Source organism: Mustela putorius, unplaced genomic scaffold (genome assembly GCF_011764305.1).
Source record: "Mustela putorius furo isolate JIRA1106 unplaced genomic scaffold, ASM1176430v1.1 tig00000407_pilon_pilon_pilon, whole genome shotgun sequence".
In the NCBI taxonomy this organism is placed as follows: domain Eukaryota; kingdom Metazoa; phylum Chordata; class Mammalia; order Carnivora; family Mustelidae; genus Mustela; species Mustela putorius.
In genome coordinates, this window is record NW_025421373.1 from 22009387 (window position 1) to 22027158 (window position 17772).

The window sequence follows — 17772 nt, forward strand, 5'->3', positions numbered from 1 at the left end:
AGGAGATGGCGGGACATGCTTGTAATGGACTTGAAATGTATTGATGGCCCCCAGAGTGTTTGCCCACTGGAGTCCTGTATGGGGCCTCTCCTCAGATCTCCAAAATGTTCCTGTCTTTGCTGCTGTCGAATTGGAGCAGAAAGGGGAAGGAAGAAGAGGCTTAGGAAGGAGGCACTTTTGACAGCAGAGAGTTGAAAAGAGAAGTGAGTATAGCTGTAAAGCATGAGGCAGTGGATATAAACGAATAAAGGGAAATTTCATAAGCACCACTATGAAATGTGGGCCTCCCTCGTGGTATCCCCAAGATACAAGAGAACTCAAGTCTGTAACACATTACTTTTATTTACTCTTTTCCTTTGACCATGAGACTGTTCAAGGACTATACCAGGGTTGGGGGAGTGGTCAGAATACTACAAGCACTGCCTGGACCTCGAAAGAGGGATTAGGAATCTTGGCTCTACCACTGTTTGCAAGCCCCTCACTTCTCTCAGTTTCTTTGATCGTAAAATTGTGCTGGATCGGAGTCCAGCAGACCTACCCGTGTTGCACTGTGGACCTGTTCTTCTACTGATGCAGCCCAAGACGGATAAGGGACCAGCCATCCCACTCCATCCACTCACTGCTGATGAATGCTGACCCCAGATCCTCACACGGCCGCCAGGAGTCTGGGCCTCTGCTCCCTGCTCCAGGCCTACGCCGCGAGATTTTTGACACCAAGTGTCACCCGTTTTGACACCCAAGTGGAGGACCTTCCATTTCTTCACAGTCAGAGCGGTTAGCACTTTTGGGGTGATGTACAGGGAGAATGAAATGGACTTGGGCTTGAACAGGCAGAAGGAAGGACCTGTCAGCTCACAGCTTCTCGTCTTGTTAGGGGTTCAGTGTTGAAAGCAGCTTAGCGGGAAAGCTGAGAGTAATGAGCTATCATTGAACTAGATCATTTTGTACTTCTGCCCCCCAGGAACCAAAGGTAACTGTAGCAAAAAGGCACTGGCTTGGGAATCATGAGATAAGAGGTTGAGCACAAATCAGATTCTTCCATACGTTAGTTAATGACCTTGGGCAAGACATTTCATCTATCCGTTTTCTGAGGGGTTTTTCCCACTCGCAAATGACAGATGGATCTGAGTTAGTGGTTCTCAACTCTGACTGCCTGTTTGAATCACTCAGATTGCTTTTTAAAAATAGCAGCGCCTGAGCCACATCTCCAGGAAGGCTGATTGACGTGGTCCATAGTGCAGCCCAGCCATAGAAATTCTTCTAAGTTCCCCAAACGATTCTAATTTGAGCCAGTGTTTGGAATGATACATCTAGACTGGTGCTTCTCGAACTTTCATGTGTGTGTGAAAGGCCTGAGAGTATTGGTAAAATTTAGATTCTGCCTCAATAGGTTGAAAGCCTAAGGTTCTGCATGTCTAATGTGCTCCTGGAGTCGGGGGGGTGATGGGGTTGTCTACTGCTGGTCCCAGGATCGCACTTGGAGTGGCTGCCTGCTTCTCTACTCTATGACAACTTGAAAAGTTAGATAGACAAGGGGCCAGAGGCCATCACAAACAACATTTTTCTTTTCTTTTCTTTTCTTTTCTTTTCTTTTCTTTTGTTCTTTTTTGTTATTCTTTCTTTCTTTTCCCCACCCAGTGAATTTTCAAAGCTTGAATTTGAATTGCTCAACATCACTCAGAAATTGGGATATTTTACATAACCCAGATGCTTGGCTTGGCTTTGAAAGCAGGAAGATCTGTAGTTTGGGACCCTCGGTCTCATGTGGCCCCAGTCGGCTGGAGCCAAGCATTTGCTGTCCCTCTGCAGTCATTCATTCTTCTCTGACCACCACAGTCTGCACACCATCAAATTTACCCATTCCCATCTGGCCCCTTTAGCTTTGAGAAAGAGTCCCTATCGCAAGACTGCGTGGAAAGAAACAATGGCTTAAGGATGGTGAATGCCCACCCTGTATGCCCACCTTGAAGAAGGACGTTCATGGCACCCTGCTTTGAGGGAGAGGGCAGGGCAGAAAGCTCTGAAAAGATGTGTGAGGTTTAGAGCAGAAAATGGAAGGTTTCACAAGCCATAATTTATAGACTGCATCAGAATTACCTAGGTGCTGGTTTTTAAAGAGTTGTCTGTCCAAGCCAACTGGTAGAAGAATAGAGAAGAGGGATGCCTGGATGGCTCAGTCAGTGAAGCATCTGCTTTGGGCTAAAGTGATCATGATCTCAAGGTCCTGGGATGGAGCCCCACATCGGGTTCCCTGCTCAGCAGGGAGCCTGCTTCTTCCTCTCCCTCTGCCCTTCCTCCTGCTCATGCGCACGCTCTCTAGCTAACAAATAAATAAATACAATCTTAAAAAGAAAAAAGAAAAAGAAAGAAGAATATCTGCATGACTTGAAGTAACCAGCTCTTTCCTAAACTGGATGGGAAAGCTTTACCCACCCCCTCCACACACACACATACAAATAATAAATAAATAATACATACAAATACACATAATAAAAAAAATACATACAAATACAAGCAAAACATACAAATAATAAATAAAATGAAGAACTTCTGTTAATAAAAAGATGCAAATAATAGGGTGAAAGGTAAGTGAGGGGAGTCGAAGAAAGTATAATAGAATGTATAGAATGTAAAGAACTCAAATCCAGAATATATGAAGAATTCTAAGCAGCTTTCAGAAACAGATGGGCAACCCGCTAGAAAAATGGACTAAAGGTGGGGCGCCTGGGTGGTTCAGTGGGTTAAGCCTCTGCCTTCGGCTCAGGTCATGATCTCATTGTCCTGGGATCAAGCCCTGCATCGAGCCCCACATGAAGCCACGCATCAGGCTCTCTGCTCAGCGGGGAGCCTGCTTCCGCCACCTCCACCTGCCTCTCTGCCTACTTGTGATCTCTCTCTCTGTCAAATAAATAAATAAGACCTTTGAAAAAAATGGACTAAAGGCACAAATAAACTTACCAAAGGCAATATCCAAATGGCCAATAAATTTATGAAAATTTTCTCAAACTCATGAGGGACATGAAAATTAAAACTATGATGGAACACCTCCACACAGACCGGCTAAAATAAAAAAGACAGATAAAACTCCCATCCCATATACAGCAAGTGTGAGAGTAAGGCTTGAAGATTTTTTGCTTGGGAGAAACTGACTTATCAGTTCAAGTTGGATATATGCAAGCGGTAAGATCCAGAAATTCCATTCCCAGGCATATACTCAAAAGAATACGTATATGTGTTCACCAAAACACATCTACTAAAATATTCACAGCAGCAATATGGATAATACGCAGAACCTGGCAACAGCCCAAATGTCCCTCTACACGAGAATGGGTAAGTAAGTGCCAGTCTATACCATTAAGTACAATAAATGAACGGCAACCCCAGGAAGCAGCAGAGATGGATATATTCACCTTGTGAAAATTCACTGAGCGGTACACATGTGATTTTTGAGGATAGTTCTGTATAAACGGTAAATTTTAATAGAAGAAACTTTTAGAAATATTCCTTGAGCTCTTCTCTACCTACTTCACCTCCGAATTTCTAGGGGTAGATCTGGAGATGCGCATTTTCAATGAGCATTTTGAGGATTTCTCTTGTCCTTTAAAGTGTGAGAATCTCTAGAGTAGAGAGAGCCTGTGTGCCAGCTGCCTGGGGACCCATGAGCCAGAGGGCGGCCATTTGAGAGACAAGAAGGAATCTGGAAAATTTGGGTGAGCCACATAATAGGAAGAACAGCTAATGGCTGCACAGGGATTCACAGTTTATGGAGCTTTTTGGCACATGGACTGTATTTCAACATGAAAGAATATGAAGACTTAGCTGGGTCTTAAAAAGGGACTAGAGACAAATCAAGGCAAAAAGCTATCATATAGAATACAGTATGTTTAAAAAGATGTATGATTTTTTTAATGACTGAAAGGAAAGAGACCAAAAGGTCCATAGAGGCTAGTGCTGGGTCATTTTTCATTATCTGTCTACTTTTGTCTACTTTCCAAATATTCTGTAATAAACGCACATTTGTTTTCTAACACTGGAGGCAGGTGGAGAAGTGACTAAGAGCTAAGATGGCCATGACACAGTCCCAGACTCAACCTTGAGCTTCCTCATTAGCCAGATGAGCCCCGTAAACCCAGTCCATGGAGTTCAAGCGGGGCTGACTCCATTCTCATCTCCAAAAGTGGGCACCGGACTCAAGCATAAGCCGATCACATTATGTTATCCCATGGCCACATAACCAAAGTGGAGCCGATGAGAACTAGTCCTCAGACCCACATCAGGATCACTCTGCAGGAAGAGATTTCTTTCCATTGCACCTGGAGCTGTGGCTATGCCAGCTCTGTGGGGCCTACCCCCCAGGGAAGGTGCGCCTGAGGTTGAGGCCAAACCCAGTTAAACTTTAGGAGTTTAGGAAAGCTAACTTTCTAATAATATAATTTGGCTATCTTGATCTGACCATACCTAAAGCCAACAACCCCTGGACTTTTCATTTATGAATCAACAAATTACTTTTGGTATAGGCTAGTTTCATTTTTGTTCTTATTATTATTATGGGTGAGAAAAAGGTACAAATTGTTTTAAAAATTGACATTTAGTTAAAAACTGCCAAACTCCTTTCCAAAACAGACATACTGTTTTGCATTCCCATCAGCAATGTAAGAGAGTTCTGGTTTCTGGTTACTCCGTATCCCCCACCAACCTCTGAAAGTATCAGGCCTTTTAATTTCAGCCATTCTGTGGGTGTGTAGCTTTATCTCACTGTTTCAGTTGACATTTCCTTAATAACTAATGATATTGAGCCTTTCTTTCATGTGCTTATTTACCATACATACATTTTTCTGAATGAAAGTGTCTTTACAAACATTTTGCTCCATTGCATTAGGTTATTTACCTTCTCATTATTGAGTTATAAGGGTGGGTTTTTTAGATCTTATTTATTTGCCAGAGAGAGGGAGAGAGAGAGAGAGAGCAGAAGGCCGAGCAGGCAGAGGGAGAAGGAGACTCCCCACTGAGCGAGGAGCCCTATGTGGGACTCAATCCAAGGACCCTGGGATCATGAGCCGAGCCGAAGGCAGCTGCTTAACTGACTAAAACACCCAGGTATCCCAGGGTGGTTTTTGTTTGTTTGTTTATTTTTAGTGTTCTGGATACAAGTGTCAGATGTGTGGTTTTCATGTATTATACCTGAGTCTGTGGCTTCCTTTTCATTTTCTTGGTAGATGTATATGGGGAAGGGAGCAAAATTACTGGCACAGAGATCAGCAAGATAAGGGGGAATGAACTTTGCATACACAGAGACAGCAGAAGCCAGTCTGTACATACCAGAGAGGTCAGGGATCATAGGGCTAAAATTGGTAAATAAGGCAAAGTCAGGATAGGGACGGCATTTCAAAGCAAGCAGAGGAATTTAGAACAGATACAGCCAGCAATAGGGAGGCATGAAGCATTCTTGAGCATGGGAATACCATAATAACAGTGGAAATTCTACCTGGGGTGGCACGAGAAGCACAGGGGAGAAGGAAAGACGAGAGGGAGGAAGGCCAGCTAAAATCTGTACGGCAATCCAGGAGTGTATGTGTGAGACTGTGTGCTGCGATTTTGGCAAATGAGAGGTGAGGGGATATCGTGAACGACGTGGTATTTTAAAGATAGAAAAGAGAAAGCATCTTGACATATCGAGGGTGAGGGATAAAAATAAGGAAGAGGCAATACTTAGAGAAAATGAAGAGATAAAAGGGATTTAAGAGATCATTTCATTCTACTCCTCATTTTACTGCAAAGAAACAAAGGAGTAGTGATTCTACCAAGGTCACACAGCAAGTTTGTGTCAGAGTCAGAGGCCCTCCAGATCCCCGGGGGTCAAACCGTGCTGCCATCACAACGTTAACCGGACCTCCGATCTCTGAAGTCCGAAGTCGCTAATCTGGAAACATCTCACTCTCTCAGCAACTTGCTGGATGTGAGCCCCCACCTTCCACCCCAACTTTAAGAAGAAAACTTGAAGAAGGTTTCCCTGCATGCATATTTTTTTTTTCCTTCTTCGTCCTGATGGTCACACCATCGGCAGGTTTTAATATGTAAACCTACACTGTCCTTGTTAGGACAGATGCTAATCACAGCCATGGCTCCATCTCCCTACATGGATGTCTCTCCGATCACCATGTGGAGGGAGGGGGGGAAAAGCAAGATGCGTAACTGTATCATTTTGTTTCACTATCAAAATCTTCAGAAAAAAATTATTTGCAGTGATTCTGGGCACATGGACATGTACTAGAAGAACAAAATCACTGAATTCATAAAAGTGATTAACACTAGGAAGGGAGGGAGGGAACTGAGACTGGGGAGAACTACCAGAAGACCCTCCTTGCCCCTGCAAAGATTTTTTTTTTAAGATTTATTTATTTATTTGACAGAGAGAGAGAGAGAGAGAGAGAGAGAGCACAAGTAGACAGAGAGGCAGGCAGAGAGAAAGGGAAGAAGCAGGCTCCTCGCTGAGCAGAGAGCCCAATACGGAGCTCGATCCCAGGACCCTGAGACCATGATCTGAGCAGAAGGCAGAGGCTTAACCCACTGAGCCACCCAGGCACCCCTGATTTTTTTTTTTTTTTAAGTAAGAGAATGAAATAAAAATATTCTGAAGTGGATATGGTGTAATGTAGAAAGGTGTTAGAGTTAGATGGTGGGTTTATTGTTCTGAAATTCTCTATTATCAGTAAGTTCAAAATGCCTCACAAGCTTTCTAAAGTTCAAATATGAGGCATCATTCACTATTACCAGCATTTTCCCTCAATTCCCTATTATTATACTCATGATTCACATTTACCAAAAGTGTTGAAAGTTAAAAACACCAGCGATCAATATAGGCAAATGTTCTCTCTCACATCCCCTGTTTAGGAGTGTAGGTCTGCCAAATTTCTTTAAGAAAGTGTTGACGATTATGGGGCAGTGCTAGAAGCTTTTAGGTCAATGAACTTTGACATGACTTACTTTGCAATCCTCTATGAGCAACTATACTTTATTAAACAGCAGCCAGACTCTCCAAGGTTCCAGAAAGACAGACATGACGGCAATTGACGAGAACCAGCACCTCTCACCATGTGCACTGGGGAGATTTATGTGAGCCAATGAGAAGCATTACCGGGAACAGATGCCACAGGCAGAGCCCACGTGTGGGAATGCAGGTCACCTGGGGTGGCCAGAGCCAACATTCATCATCGTGTGACACCGCAGCAAACCAGCTAGGCATCTGTCCAGGGCTCAGTGTTACCAAGGACCTCCTCCTTTCCTTCCCCCCTTCCTCTGAGGACTGCTGGTTCTCAGGACTGCTGGTTCAGGACTGCTGTTGACTCCCCCTTAAATGTAATGTAATGTAATGGCAGAAGCAGCCGGAAACAGGAGCACAGTGGAGCCAGAATAGGGAGAAGGGTTGTAGGAATAGTCTTTACTAGGGAACAATAAAACAGCCCACAAGTACTGAGGGGTAATCAGAAGCCAAACTGTTCACCAAATCCATGAGATGAATTATCTGATGTAATCCTCACCCAAAACTCCATGTGACAGATAGTACCATTCAATCCAGTTTACAGACAGGAAAACTGAGGTTTGAAGAATGTAAGAGATTTGCCCAAAGTCACAGAACTATGGAGTCACTCCAGGATATCTCATACTTTGTTCCATTTCTCTAGGATAAATAGGGGAGCGTAACAGGGGGTGTTTATATCAACAGTCCTCAGACCTACAACACCCCTATCATCCTCCCTAGGGAAAGGCCCCAACAAGTGCAGAAAACAGTTTGGGGACATGGCATGAGAAGCCTCGATAAAGGAAATGGCAAGTTGACTCAGAGAAATAGTGGATTCGAGATGCCAACCATCTATTGATGCCCCAAACCAGGTGAAACCATGAAGTCACTGGATCATAATGTCATAAGAACTCTGAGGATGCTTTCTTTGATGTTGGTTGGTTGGCTGGTTGGTTTTGAGCCACAGAATTCTTGTACATGAAATCTTGGGCTGAGGACAGGATGTCAGACAGAAGCAGATCTGCACCTGGGGCTCAGAGAGCAGGAGCAGAGCTCCCGAGGGCACCTCTGCAGGCCATGCCTACAATCCCTCCTCTTATAGATGAGCAAACAAAGGCTTAAGAGAGAGCTTGATGTGCTAGGGTCATAGAAGTATAAATACGCTTGACATTTCTTGTGCTTAATTCACTGTGTGTCAGGTCATTTTAAGTGTTTCACACATAGACTTAATCCCTACCACAACTCTATGAAGAATGCATAATGATATCTCAAATCCACAGATAGGGGAACTAAAACAGAGAGGGTAAGTAAATTGCTCAAGTCAAGTCTAAGAAGCACGATCAAGCCAGACACTGTGGCCTCAAAGACCCGGTGATTCACCATGATGATGCCTGCCCAAATGTGGGTAGACTGAGACAGATCTAGAACTCAAGTCCCTGGCTGGCAGACCAGGGATCCCTCATGTTCCCCCACACTCCATTAGGCATCTGCTCCTGTGAGGTACAATGGCAACAGGATTTAGCGAAAGGATCTTAAAAGTTTCTAAATCTTAGAAATCTGGAGAAGCAAAACATTTTCATAGGTAGAGGTTGTGCCTTTTGTGCCAAGGGCATCATTTGCAAATCCGTTTGCCTTGGCTAGGGGTTCTCCTGGGTTCCCTGACCAAGGAACCACATGGTACTCTAGGAAGACATAGAATCCTAACAAGGGTTAGCAATGATTCCTTGGCGTGATGCTCTCCTATCTTCCAAGAAGTCCTCCCTGACTGCCACCTTCCCGCAAAGCTGCCACACATCCTGATAAATTCCCTACTCAAGATGGCAGGACCCCACCTTGGTCCTGCTCCTAAAAGAAGCAAGGAGCTTCCATTAGGGTGACTAACCACCTCGGTTGCTGGGGACTCTTCTGGTTTTAGCAGTAACTACACCCTGAGAAAGTCTTTGGGTCCAGGCAAACTGGAATGGCGGATCACCTGATGTCAAGTCCCAGATGACTTGACAATTTCTTAAGGCGACAGGTCTCCATGGCTTCAAGTTGACGTACAAAAAAAAAAAAATTACACTATAATAGGTAGGAGGTAGGAAATTGCCCGTTTCTCTCTAGTGACAGCAACCCTGATGAAAATAGGTTTGAGTGACAGAGGCCAAATTTATGACCACCTATGGGCCCCAGAGGCCCTCCCTGCCCGAGGTTCCTTCCTGACCTAGGGAATCCTGGGAAGAAAAGACGGAAGGGTTAGTCACACCCTGCGAGCGGCAGCCAAGAGCAGCACCAGCTCCTCACAGAGTGAGCTCAAAGTGTCTCTTCAGGAAAAGTAGAAGTTTCCCAGGGTCTACTCCGTTTTTACAAAGCCAGAATGACAAATACTGAATGAGGGAAGGAGGAGAGGGAGTCAGAAAGCAGAGGCATCTTTAGAAAAGTCACTTTCCTTACCCAGCAGATCCCTGAGTCTTCACTGGACCAACCACCACAAGCGAAGCCACAGGCCAAACCCAACCCACCCCTCCCCCTCAGGAAACTCACCTGGGCCCCAGGACAGACTCGGCTCCCCGGGAATGCAGAAGCAGCCACCCATGTGTGTATCATTCTCCCCAGGCCAAAGCCCCTGGGAACACCAGCCAGAAGAGCACTGGGAGGGGACAGCCTCCTGACAGTGTCCCTCCTCCCACCTCCTTCCTGGCACACTAGGGACCAAAATCCAGCTCAATGCACAATGGAGCCTTTGAGATCCGGCTGCTGCAGGAGGCCCAAGGAGGAGGGGAGGGGCAGCCCAGCCCTCAGGACCCAGAGTCCTTACACTCTCGGGCCTCTGACTGAGGAGCAGCGCTCCTCCCTGACTCTCTGCAGATCGCTTCAGGCCTATCAGGCTCTGGCACATTCCTCACATTCTAGGACTGAGATACACAGTTAGGTTGCTGCGGGGGAGGCCAGGGTCAGGGAGGAGGGCAGAGACCATCCCAGACATCCAGGCTGCTGTTCTCATTCTCCCAGGACTGACTGGGCCCACACTGACTCGCCTGCCAATGAGAAAGCCAACCCCACCCAGCGTCTCTCTGGGCACACCTCCCTGGGCTCTCTGGGTGAAGGTGGGGCTGTGAACCCCAGCAGCACTGGGAGCAACTCCTCACTGGTAAGTGTGTGGGGCCCCACCCTTCCTCTCAAAGCTTTGGTCAGAAGGGATCTGGGAAATGGCCCCGATGGAGCCCAGCACCTTTCCAGATGAGAAGATGGAGGACCACGTCTGGTAAGGCTCTGAGTATGCACAAAAACCTGGCCACCCCAGACCAGCCTCTTTCCCATTGTGGCCAAGGAGCTGAGCCAGAGAATACAGCGGACACAGTACAGAAAACCTCCCGTGACATCTTTCAAAGGAGGTAGAGAAAATATGGCTGAATGTCCACAAGACTGAGAGCAGAGACATGACTGATTTAGTGACCAAGCTCACGGGTCACTAATTACTTATTTTCTTAATGCCTAGAGCAAAGATCGGTGGTGAGTGAACCAAGGAGGGAGGAGGGGCAGCCAAAAGATGCAGGATCTTAAGGGCTGGCGTGCAGGCTCCGTGCAGGCTGGACTGGAGGTCAGTGTCACACACATTTTAAGGAGGGGGGTGGCCTGGCCATGTTTATATTCTGGGAGGAGCACTGGGGTGATGGTGTGAAGGATGGCCCAGGGGTCAGTCTCCCTGGAGCAGTCACGAGTGTCCACCGCACACAGCAGCTCAGCCTCAGGTGACAGAGTCCGTCTTCAGTTTCAGTGCTGACTCATCTTGACTCCCGGGCACTGAATGCTTGCCACGGGCCAGGCACTCACTATACACGACTGCATTTAAATCCCGTAACAGCCCCATAATGAAGGCCCTAGCAGCTCTATCCTAAGTGAGGAAACTTACAAAGAGAGGCATATAACTTGTCCAGAGCCCCACTATCTAGGATGTCACATTTGGGGCTGGAGCCCCGTTTCATTGATTCCACAGATCAGGAGCTTTACTCTTCCGACATACAAGCTTTTCTGTGACCATGATGAAAACAAGTAGATGATCTGAAGTGAACCCTCAGAGCTGACCGCAACGGAAGACCCAGGAGAGGTGGGCTGGGGCGGGGGGTTGGGGGAAGGACGGACAGGTTCTCTCCGATCACATGGGGATCATGTGGAGGATGTTTGTTCTGCGCACATCTGCCTAAAACATCTACTTCCCATAATGCCTCATGCCTTTTCCCTCACAAAGCAGTGTTTTAGGATGTTTTCTCAGACTTAAGATAAAAGAGCAAGAGTTTCTTGAGAAAATAGTCACTCAAAATTTTGGGAGGTTCATGAGAATCAGACAATGAAGAGAAAGCATGGTTTAATGTGCACATGATGACCAATACTCACATCATTTCTCCTTGAGTAGCCTACACACCGTTCTTACACAGGTGCAGCAACATAGGCCAAAATTGCATGTGACCAAGACCAATGAAAAGAAGCCCATCTGTCCCTGATGACGCCCTGAGGCAGTTGGCTGAGACACACATTTGTGGCAAGTTCATTCTGGATAAAGTCATTGCTTCTCTTGAGATGCAAGAAAACTAGTGCTGTCTTACATATGAGTAACTCAGATGGATTAGCCTGCACAAAGGGCTTTCCTTGCAGAGAGAGCAGCAGGTTCCAAGACCCTGAGGCTGGACCATGGGTGGAAAGTGAAAGGAAAAGCATGTGTGGTTGGAGGCTATGCAGCAGGGCAGGGTATAGAGATGTGGTTGGAGAAAGCAACCGTAGGCCAGATTGCATAAGACCTTGAAGGCCATCTAAGGACTTCAGCTTCTCCTGTGAGTGGGATGGAAGACAATGGAGGTTACTAAGTAAAGTTTTATCATAAATAGACTTATGGCTTTAAAGGGTCACCCTTGCTGCTACTTGGAAAATAGGTTGGAGGTGCCTGGGAGGCTAGGTCAGTTGAGAGATAATGATGGCCTGCACCAGAGTGACAGCAGTGGATGTCGTAAAAGGGGCTTAGATATTAGACATATTTCTGAGTGAAGAGTGTGTAAACTGAGACTCTTCTGCAGAGAAGCAGAATCAGTCGGGTTTAAATATATCTGTGGTACAAGAAGGTCACTGCCCCAACTAAGAAGCCCCTGCTAGGCTTCAGGCACTGAAGACTATGGTGCCATGTTGCTCTGATAAGTAGCCAGACATTCTGGTTTGTCACGGAAACCTAACATCAAGATTTGCATGTGAAGCTCCCAAACTTTTTAATAGTCATAGACTAGTCTCTCTTCAGCAGCACATACACTAAAATTGGAACAATACAGAGACCAACATGGCTTCTATGCAAGGAAGACATGCACATTCATGAAGCATCCGCCATTTTGAGCATTGTATAGAACTGTGGAATCAGTATGTTTTTCACTGGAAACTAATATTTTACTGTATGTTAATTATACTTCAGTAAGAACAATAAGAATTAAAAAATGAATCCTTACAGACTAATTCAGAAAATCTCCCACAGCACTGTGTAGGTCAATATTTCAGAGCAGACAAACATGCCTATAGTCCAGATCCAGCCCAAGAGCAGCCAGCTGGACTCTTTGGATATAAAATTGAATTTTCTTCCCTGGGAAGTTCACAATCTAGTTGTGATAATAAAATATGCACTGTAGAACTATAACTCAAGGGGAAAGCTGGAAGACAATGTCATGGGTGGAATTCTGTCCCCTCCAAAAATGATATGTGGAGGACTTAACCCCCAGAATGTGACTTTATTTGAAAATAGGATTGTTGAGGATATAATTATTTAAGTTGGGGTCATACTGGAGTGGGGAGGGCCCCTAATCCAAAATAACTGGTGTCCTTATAAAAAGAAATCTCTCTAAGGACACAGACACAGAAGCAGAAGCCCTAGAAACAATGAGGGGAGTAGAGTTACACATCCACAAGCCAAGGAGTGCTGGGATTGCCAGCAAACCACCGGAAGTCAGGAAGAAGCAAGGGAGGCTTCTCCCTGATGCTTTCAAAGGGAGCAGAGTCATGCAGACACCTTGAGTTGGGATCCAGCCCCCAATAGACATGAGACAATATATTTCTGTTGTTTGAAGCCCCCCCCCCCCAATTTCAGGCAGTTTCTTAGGATAGCCCCAGGAAACTCCACACTCCTGTGCTGTTACCACTCAGAGGTCAGTTTGGGCATTAAATTTGTGGCCAGAAGACTGAAGTTCAAATCCTGGCTCTGCCATTTCCAAGTTGTATGCTGTTTTGTATGGAGTCTCCTTTGCAAATAACAATGACGATAGTCAGGGCGAGATCACAAAAAAAGTTCTGTCTCACAAAACAATTGTAAGGATTTAAAAGGTGTTTATAGGTGTTGGTTTTTCACTTGTGCAAATCTTGTGTGTGTGTGTGTGTGTGTGTGTGATGACTGTTATATCAGTCTTTGGAATGTTGTCCATGCGTCTGGACTCTGAGGAAGAAGGGACATCATTGGTGAGTAGAATGTACCTATCAGCCACAACAGAGACAAAATCTCAGTTCCTATCAGAAAGCCTACAAGGAAATGCATCCAAGTAAAACCAGGTCTTCCTGTCCTCAGATAATCAGGAAGATTCCTTTCACTACCTCAGGCAAAGGCAACCAGCCTAGCCACCCTAGCTGCATTTCTTTCCTTACTTCTTGACTGGCCATTGTTTTTGACAGACACAAGTTCTGCAAGCCGTTTAGTTAGGAAAGAAAAATGAATCCACATACCCAACTGTTTTCATCACTATGGTATTGGGTTTTTGTGATTTAGTAAATCAATTTCAAGCAAAAGGAAATATATGTCTCTTTTGCAGGTGTTTTCATTGATAAATTTCACTGGGTGACCTTGGGAAAGTGAACCATTTGCCCTCCTGGGCTTTCCTTACGTAAAGTCATTTTGTGTCCCCACCCATTCAGGTCTTGTTCCAGTGATGACTTTGTTCAAGTTCCTCTGGCAGTGGGGTCCCCAGATCTCCATCCTACTGTGCAGCAAAACTGTGTGTTCTGTACACAGCTCTGAGGCACTATCCCCTCCTTTGTTTCATGTATTGTTCTTCTGCTAATGGATCCCAAGCTTACATTAGCCTACGGGAGTCAGGAGATAGAGATCACATTCTATCCACTTGGAGAGATTTATCAAGATTCAGGTTCCTAGATCTTACCGAGGCCCAGTGAAACAGAAACACCGATTAGATCCATTCCATGTAATTCTAATGTGCATCCAGATTTCAGCAAATAATGCCCCAGGGGTTTCTTTTACACAGATGAAGGACAGGCCCAGGTGTAGACTTCAGGGGGTCTTAATGTCCATCTAGCTCTCCTTTTCTTAATCTTCTGATCTAAGCCAAACTTTTTTTTTTCCTTTAAAAATTTTTATTTATTTATTTATCAGAGAGAGAGAGAGCAAGGATGCACAAGGAGGGGGAGTGGCAGGCAGAGGGAGAAGCAGGCTCCCCATTGAGCAAGGAACCCCATGTGGGACTTGATGCCAGGACCCTAGAATCATGACCTGAGCTGAAGGCAGACACTTAGCCAACTGAGCCACCCAGGAACCCCCGATCTACGGCAAAGTTAGTTAAAAGCCTTAACCATAAGGGGGGACCACATGCAGGGACTCTGGCTCTCTCAAAGAAAAAAATGTGAGGGGGCAACTGGGTGGCCCAGTCACTTGGGCCATGGACTCTTGGTTTCAACTCAGGTCATGATCTCAGGGTCATGGGACTGAGCCCCAAGTTGGATTCCATGCTCAACATAGAGTCTGCTTGAGATTCTCTCTCTCCCTCCCCCTCTTTCCCTCCCCACTATGTTCTCTCTCTCCCTCAGATGAATAAGTAGATCTTTAAAAAACAGATTAAAAAAAAGAAAGAAAGAAAGAAAGGAAAGAATGTGAGGTGAGAGAGTCCCTCTCATTGTCAAGGTTCAGCATCCACAAACAACCAAAAGAAAAAAAAAATGACATAATCATTCAAGAGTTCCTTGTTGATGCAATCTTCCATCTTACTATATCCTCACACTTGTATCAGTAACATGAGTTACTAATGTTAATGACCCGCCATTTTGTAAGTGATGAAAGAGTTGTGTGAGGGCAGTCATGTGACTTCTCCAAGGTCTTACTGCTAGTAATTGACAGAAATAGCTTTCTCAAACATTTCAGCCAGCATCAGTATACACAGTAGGCTTCACCACTTAAGACAGCCAGGAGTAAATAACCAGACACATATACACAGCATCCCAGCCCCCATCCCCTCCCTCCAGCAACATCTGTCTAGCAATAAAGATCAGAATTGTCTTAACCTCCACAGAACCACATATGTACAGAGGTCAAGCAAATGAGAAAAACAGGTTTATCATGCATGCTCTTAATTTAAAAAGGTTTCAACAATATGTGAACATGTAGGGAAAGTAGGAAAGGAAAACCATTCAAATACAATGGACCAGTGCTTCTCAAACTTTAATATGGATATTAATTATCTGGCATGACAGGCAGAATAATGCTCCCCAAAGATGTCTATACCCCCAGACCCTGTGAATATGTTACCTTACCCAGCTCAAGGGACTTTGATGATAGGATTAAGTGAAGGAACTTGAGAAAGGAACATTGTTTGGATCATCTAGATGTGACCGCAAGGACAGTGGGAAGGTCAGAGTCAGAAGAAGACAGGACAAGAAAACTAGAAGCTGGAGGTCAGAATCAGAGAAAGCAATCTGAAGATGTTGCTACAATGTTGGTTTTAGACTGAATGTGGGGCCACAAGGCAAGGAGTGTGGGAAGCCTCTAAAAGCCAGAAAAGGTGCAGAATGGATTCTCCTCTAGAACTTCCAAGAGAAACACAGCCCTGCCTACACATTGATTTTAGCCCAGTGAGACCCACTTCAGACTTCTGACATTTGGAACTACGAGATTAATTAAGCTCCTTGGATCAGTGTAAACTTTTGGATTGGTAGCTTAAAAAAAAAAAAAAACTCAGTTGTACAAATACAAGTTGTGAGAGATATGGCCAGGCATCTACTTGAAAAAAGAACTAATAGTTCTAAGTCCGGGTGTTCATTTATCATCTCCCCCTCACATTTCTGCTGCCCTATTTCCACCATGCTGCGACACAGTGCCTGACATAGAATAGGCCCTCTTATATGAAGGAAGGAAGAACGAATGAATGAACAAACTAAAAAAAATTAAGAGAGCTCTTAGTTCTTTTTTCTTAATTTTCTGAGCCTGACCTCTATGTTCCAAGCAGATGAAATCAATCTGAATACTGATCTTTCCCACCCCTGTTCAAGATTACTCCCCCAATCCTGAAAAGCCTTGTGGTCCATTCCCAAGAAGCAGACCCTGAGGGGAAGACTGGCAGGTAGGAAGCTTCTGGAATTGTGCTCACAGGACCCCTAGGGGTGGCGGTATGGATAACAGAAGACTCAAGAGAGTCCCCAGCTGGTTCCCACAGGGAGCTCAGGGGTCGGTGGGTCCTGCAGAGTCATCCTGGGCCAAGGTCTCCTGATTAACAACCAGTCACTGAACTGGCTACACCCTCGTAATGGCCAGTCATTGAGGGCAGCTGCCCCCCGGGGGAACATGGACTGGAGATGGTGCTCTTCTCTTCGAGGTGAGCCCCAGAGAGGGATCGGCTGAGAGCTGTCGACCTTGAAAGCTTCCAGCAACAGGGGAAGGAGTGGGCCAGTCATGATAGGTGGCGCTCCAGACTCCACAAACTTCACCACGCATGCCTTCTGTTTCCTCAGGCATTGGGGGAAAGAGACTATTAAATCAAGCAAAGCCCGGAATAGAGCTCTGTGTCACACCAGTATGAACTAGAGAGGAATAGAGATGCAGAGAGAAGAACACTGATGTGGAAGAGTCCAGAAGGAGGGAAATTGGGATGGCCTTGAGGGTGGGCGCAGAGCCTGTCTTGGAGGTAGGGTTCCTCTGAAGTGGGACATGTGGTGAGGCGTCAAGAGTATGGAGGAGTGAGGTGTGTGTTTGGAGCAGGTCATGGGCGAAGGCCACAATGTAACCAGGGAGAAGGAGAACAAGGGGGTCCACAGGGGGGTAAGCATAATAAGAAACTTACCAGAAAAGAATGGGTGGGTCGCTGGCATCCAGTCATGGGGTTTTATGTCTCTCTTCCAGGAGCCTCAAAATGGAGCAGGGACAGCACACAATAGTTCAGAGCTGGCAAAGCAAGGGTGTAAGGGGGCACTAGCATGCGAGAATCCGGGGCACTGGTGAGATGGTGACTGAAACAGGCCACCTTGGAGTCAAGCTCAATGAGGAGACCCAGGGGGACGGACAAAGATAGGAGATCAGACAGACCAAGTCACAAAGTCCTAAGGGACCGTCCAGCAGCTTGGACGATTTGGGGGAGCGGGTGAACCAAAAGGTGGGAGCTGCCAAGGGGAAATTCAGAGATCATGTCTGTAGCGGTGGAGGAGGAAGAGGAGCCCATGCAGGGCGTGGCAAGGAGTGATGTCCTGCAGGAAGGTCAGGTACTCAGTTTAAAACAGTGTCATCACAGGCACAGTCATGTATGTGTGCAAAAGTTCAGACTGCGTATTGAATAAAAAGGTGAGTCCACTTTCAAACCACTTGGCTCCTAACCAAAGCCCGGTCCTCTCCCCAAAGGCAACCACAGGCAATTTGCAGTATCCTTCCGAAGTCTGGTTCTGCATTCTAGACAACACATGTCTGATCCCATCTCTGCAGGTAAAATTATATATACGTGGATTCAATACACATGGTTTATATATATAATAAGTTTATTCCC

The 17772-nt window shown here is 45.7% G+C and overlaps 1 protein-coding gene and 1 non-coding gene across 3 annotated transcripts in view; one reads left to right on the forward strand and one right to left on the reverse strand.

Annotated features, from left to right (window-relative positions):
* The window catches only part of SH3TC2 (SH3 domain and tetratricopeptide repeats 2), a 52737-nt gene extending 42887 nt beyond the window's left edge, over positions 1 to 9850 (reverse strand). The window contains exon 1 of one of the 2 annotated variants that reach the window (XM_004737876.3): positions 9542 to 9850. In XM_004737876.3, coding sequence (XP_004737933.3) covers positions 9542 to 9593 — 52 coding nt within the window. In that variant the 5' untranslated portion in view covers positions 9594 to 9850. The remainder of the gene's footprint in view (positions 1 to 9541) is intronic. The other variant, XM_004737875.3, reaches the window with a different exon arrangement.
* A 2419-nt stretch (positions 9851 to 12269) lies between these two features.
* On the forward strand, positions 12270 to 12372 carry LOC123391974. The gene has a single exon (XR_006606648.1). It is a non-coding gene; the product is annotated as a U6 spliceosomal RNA (small nuclear RNA).
* The last annotated feature ends 5400 nt before the right edge of the window (positions 12373 to 17772 follow it).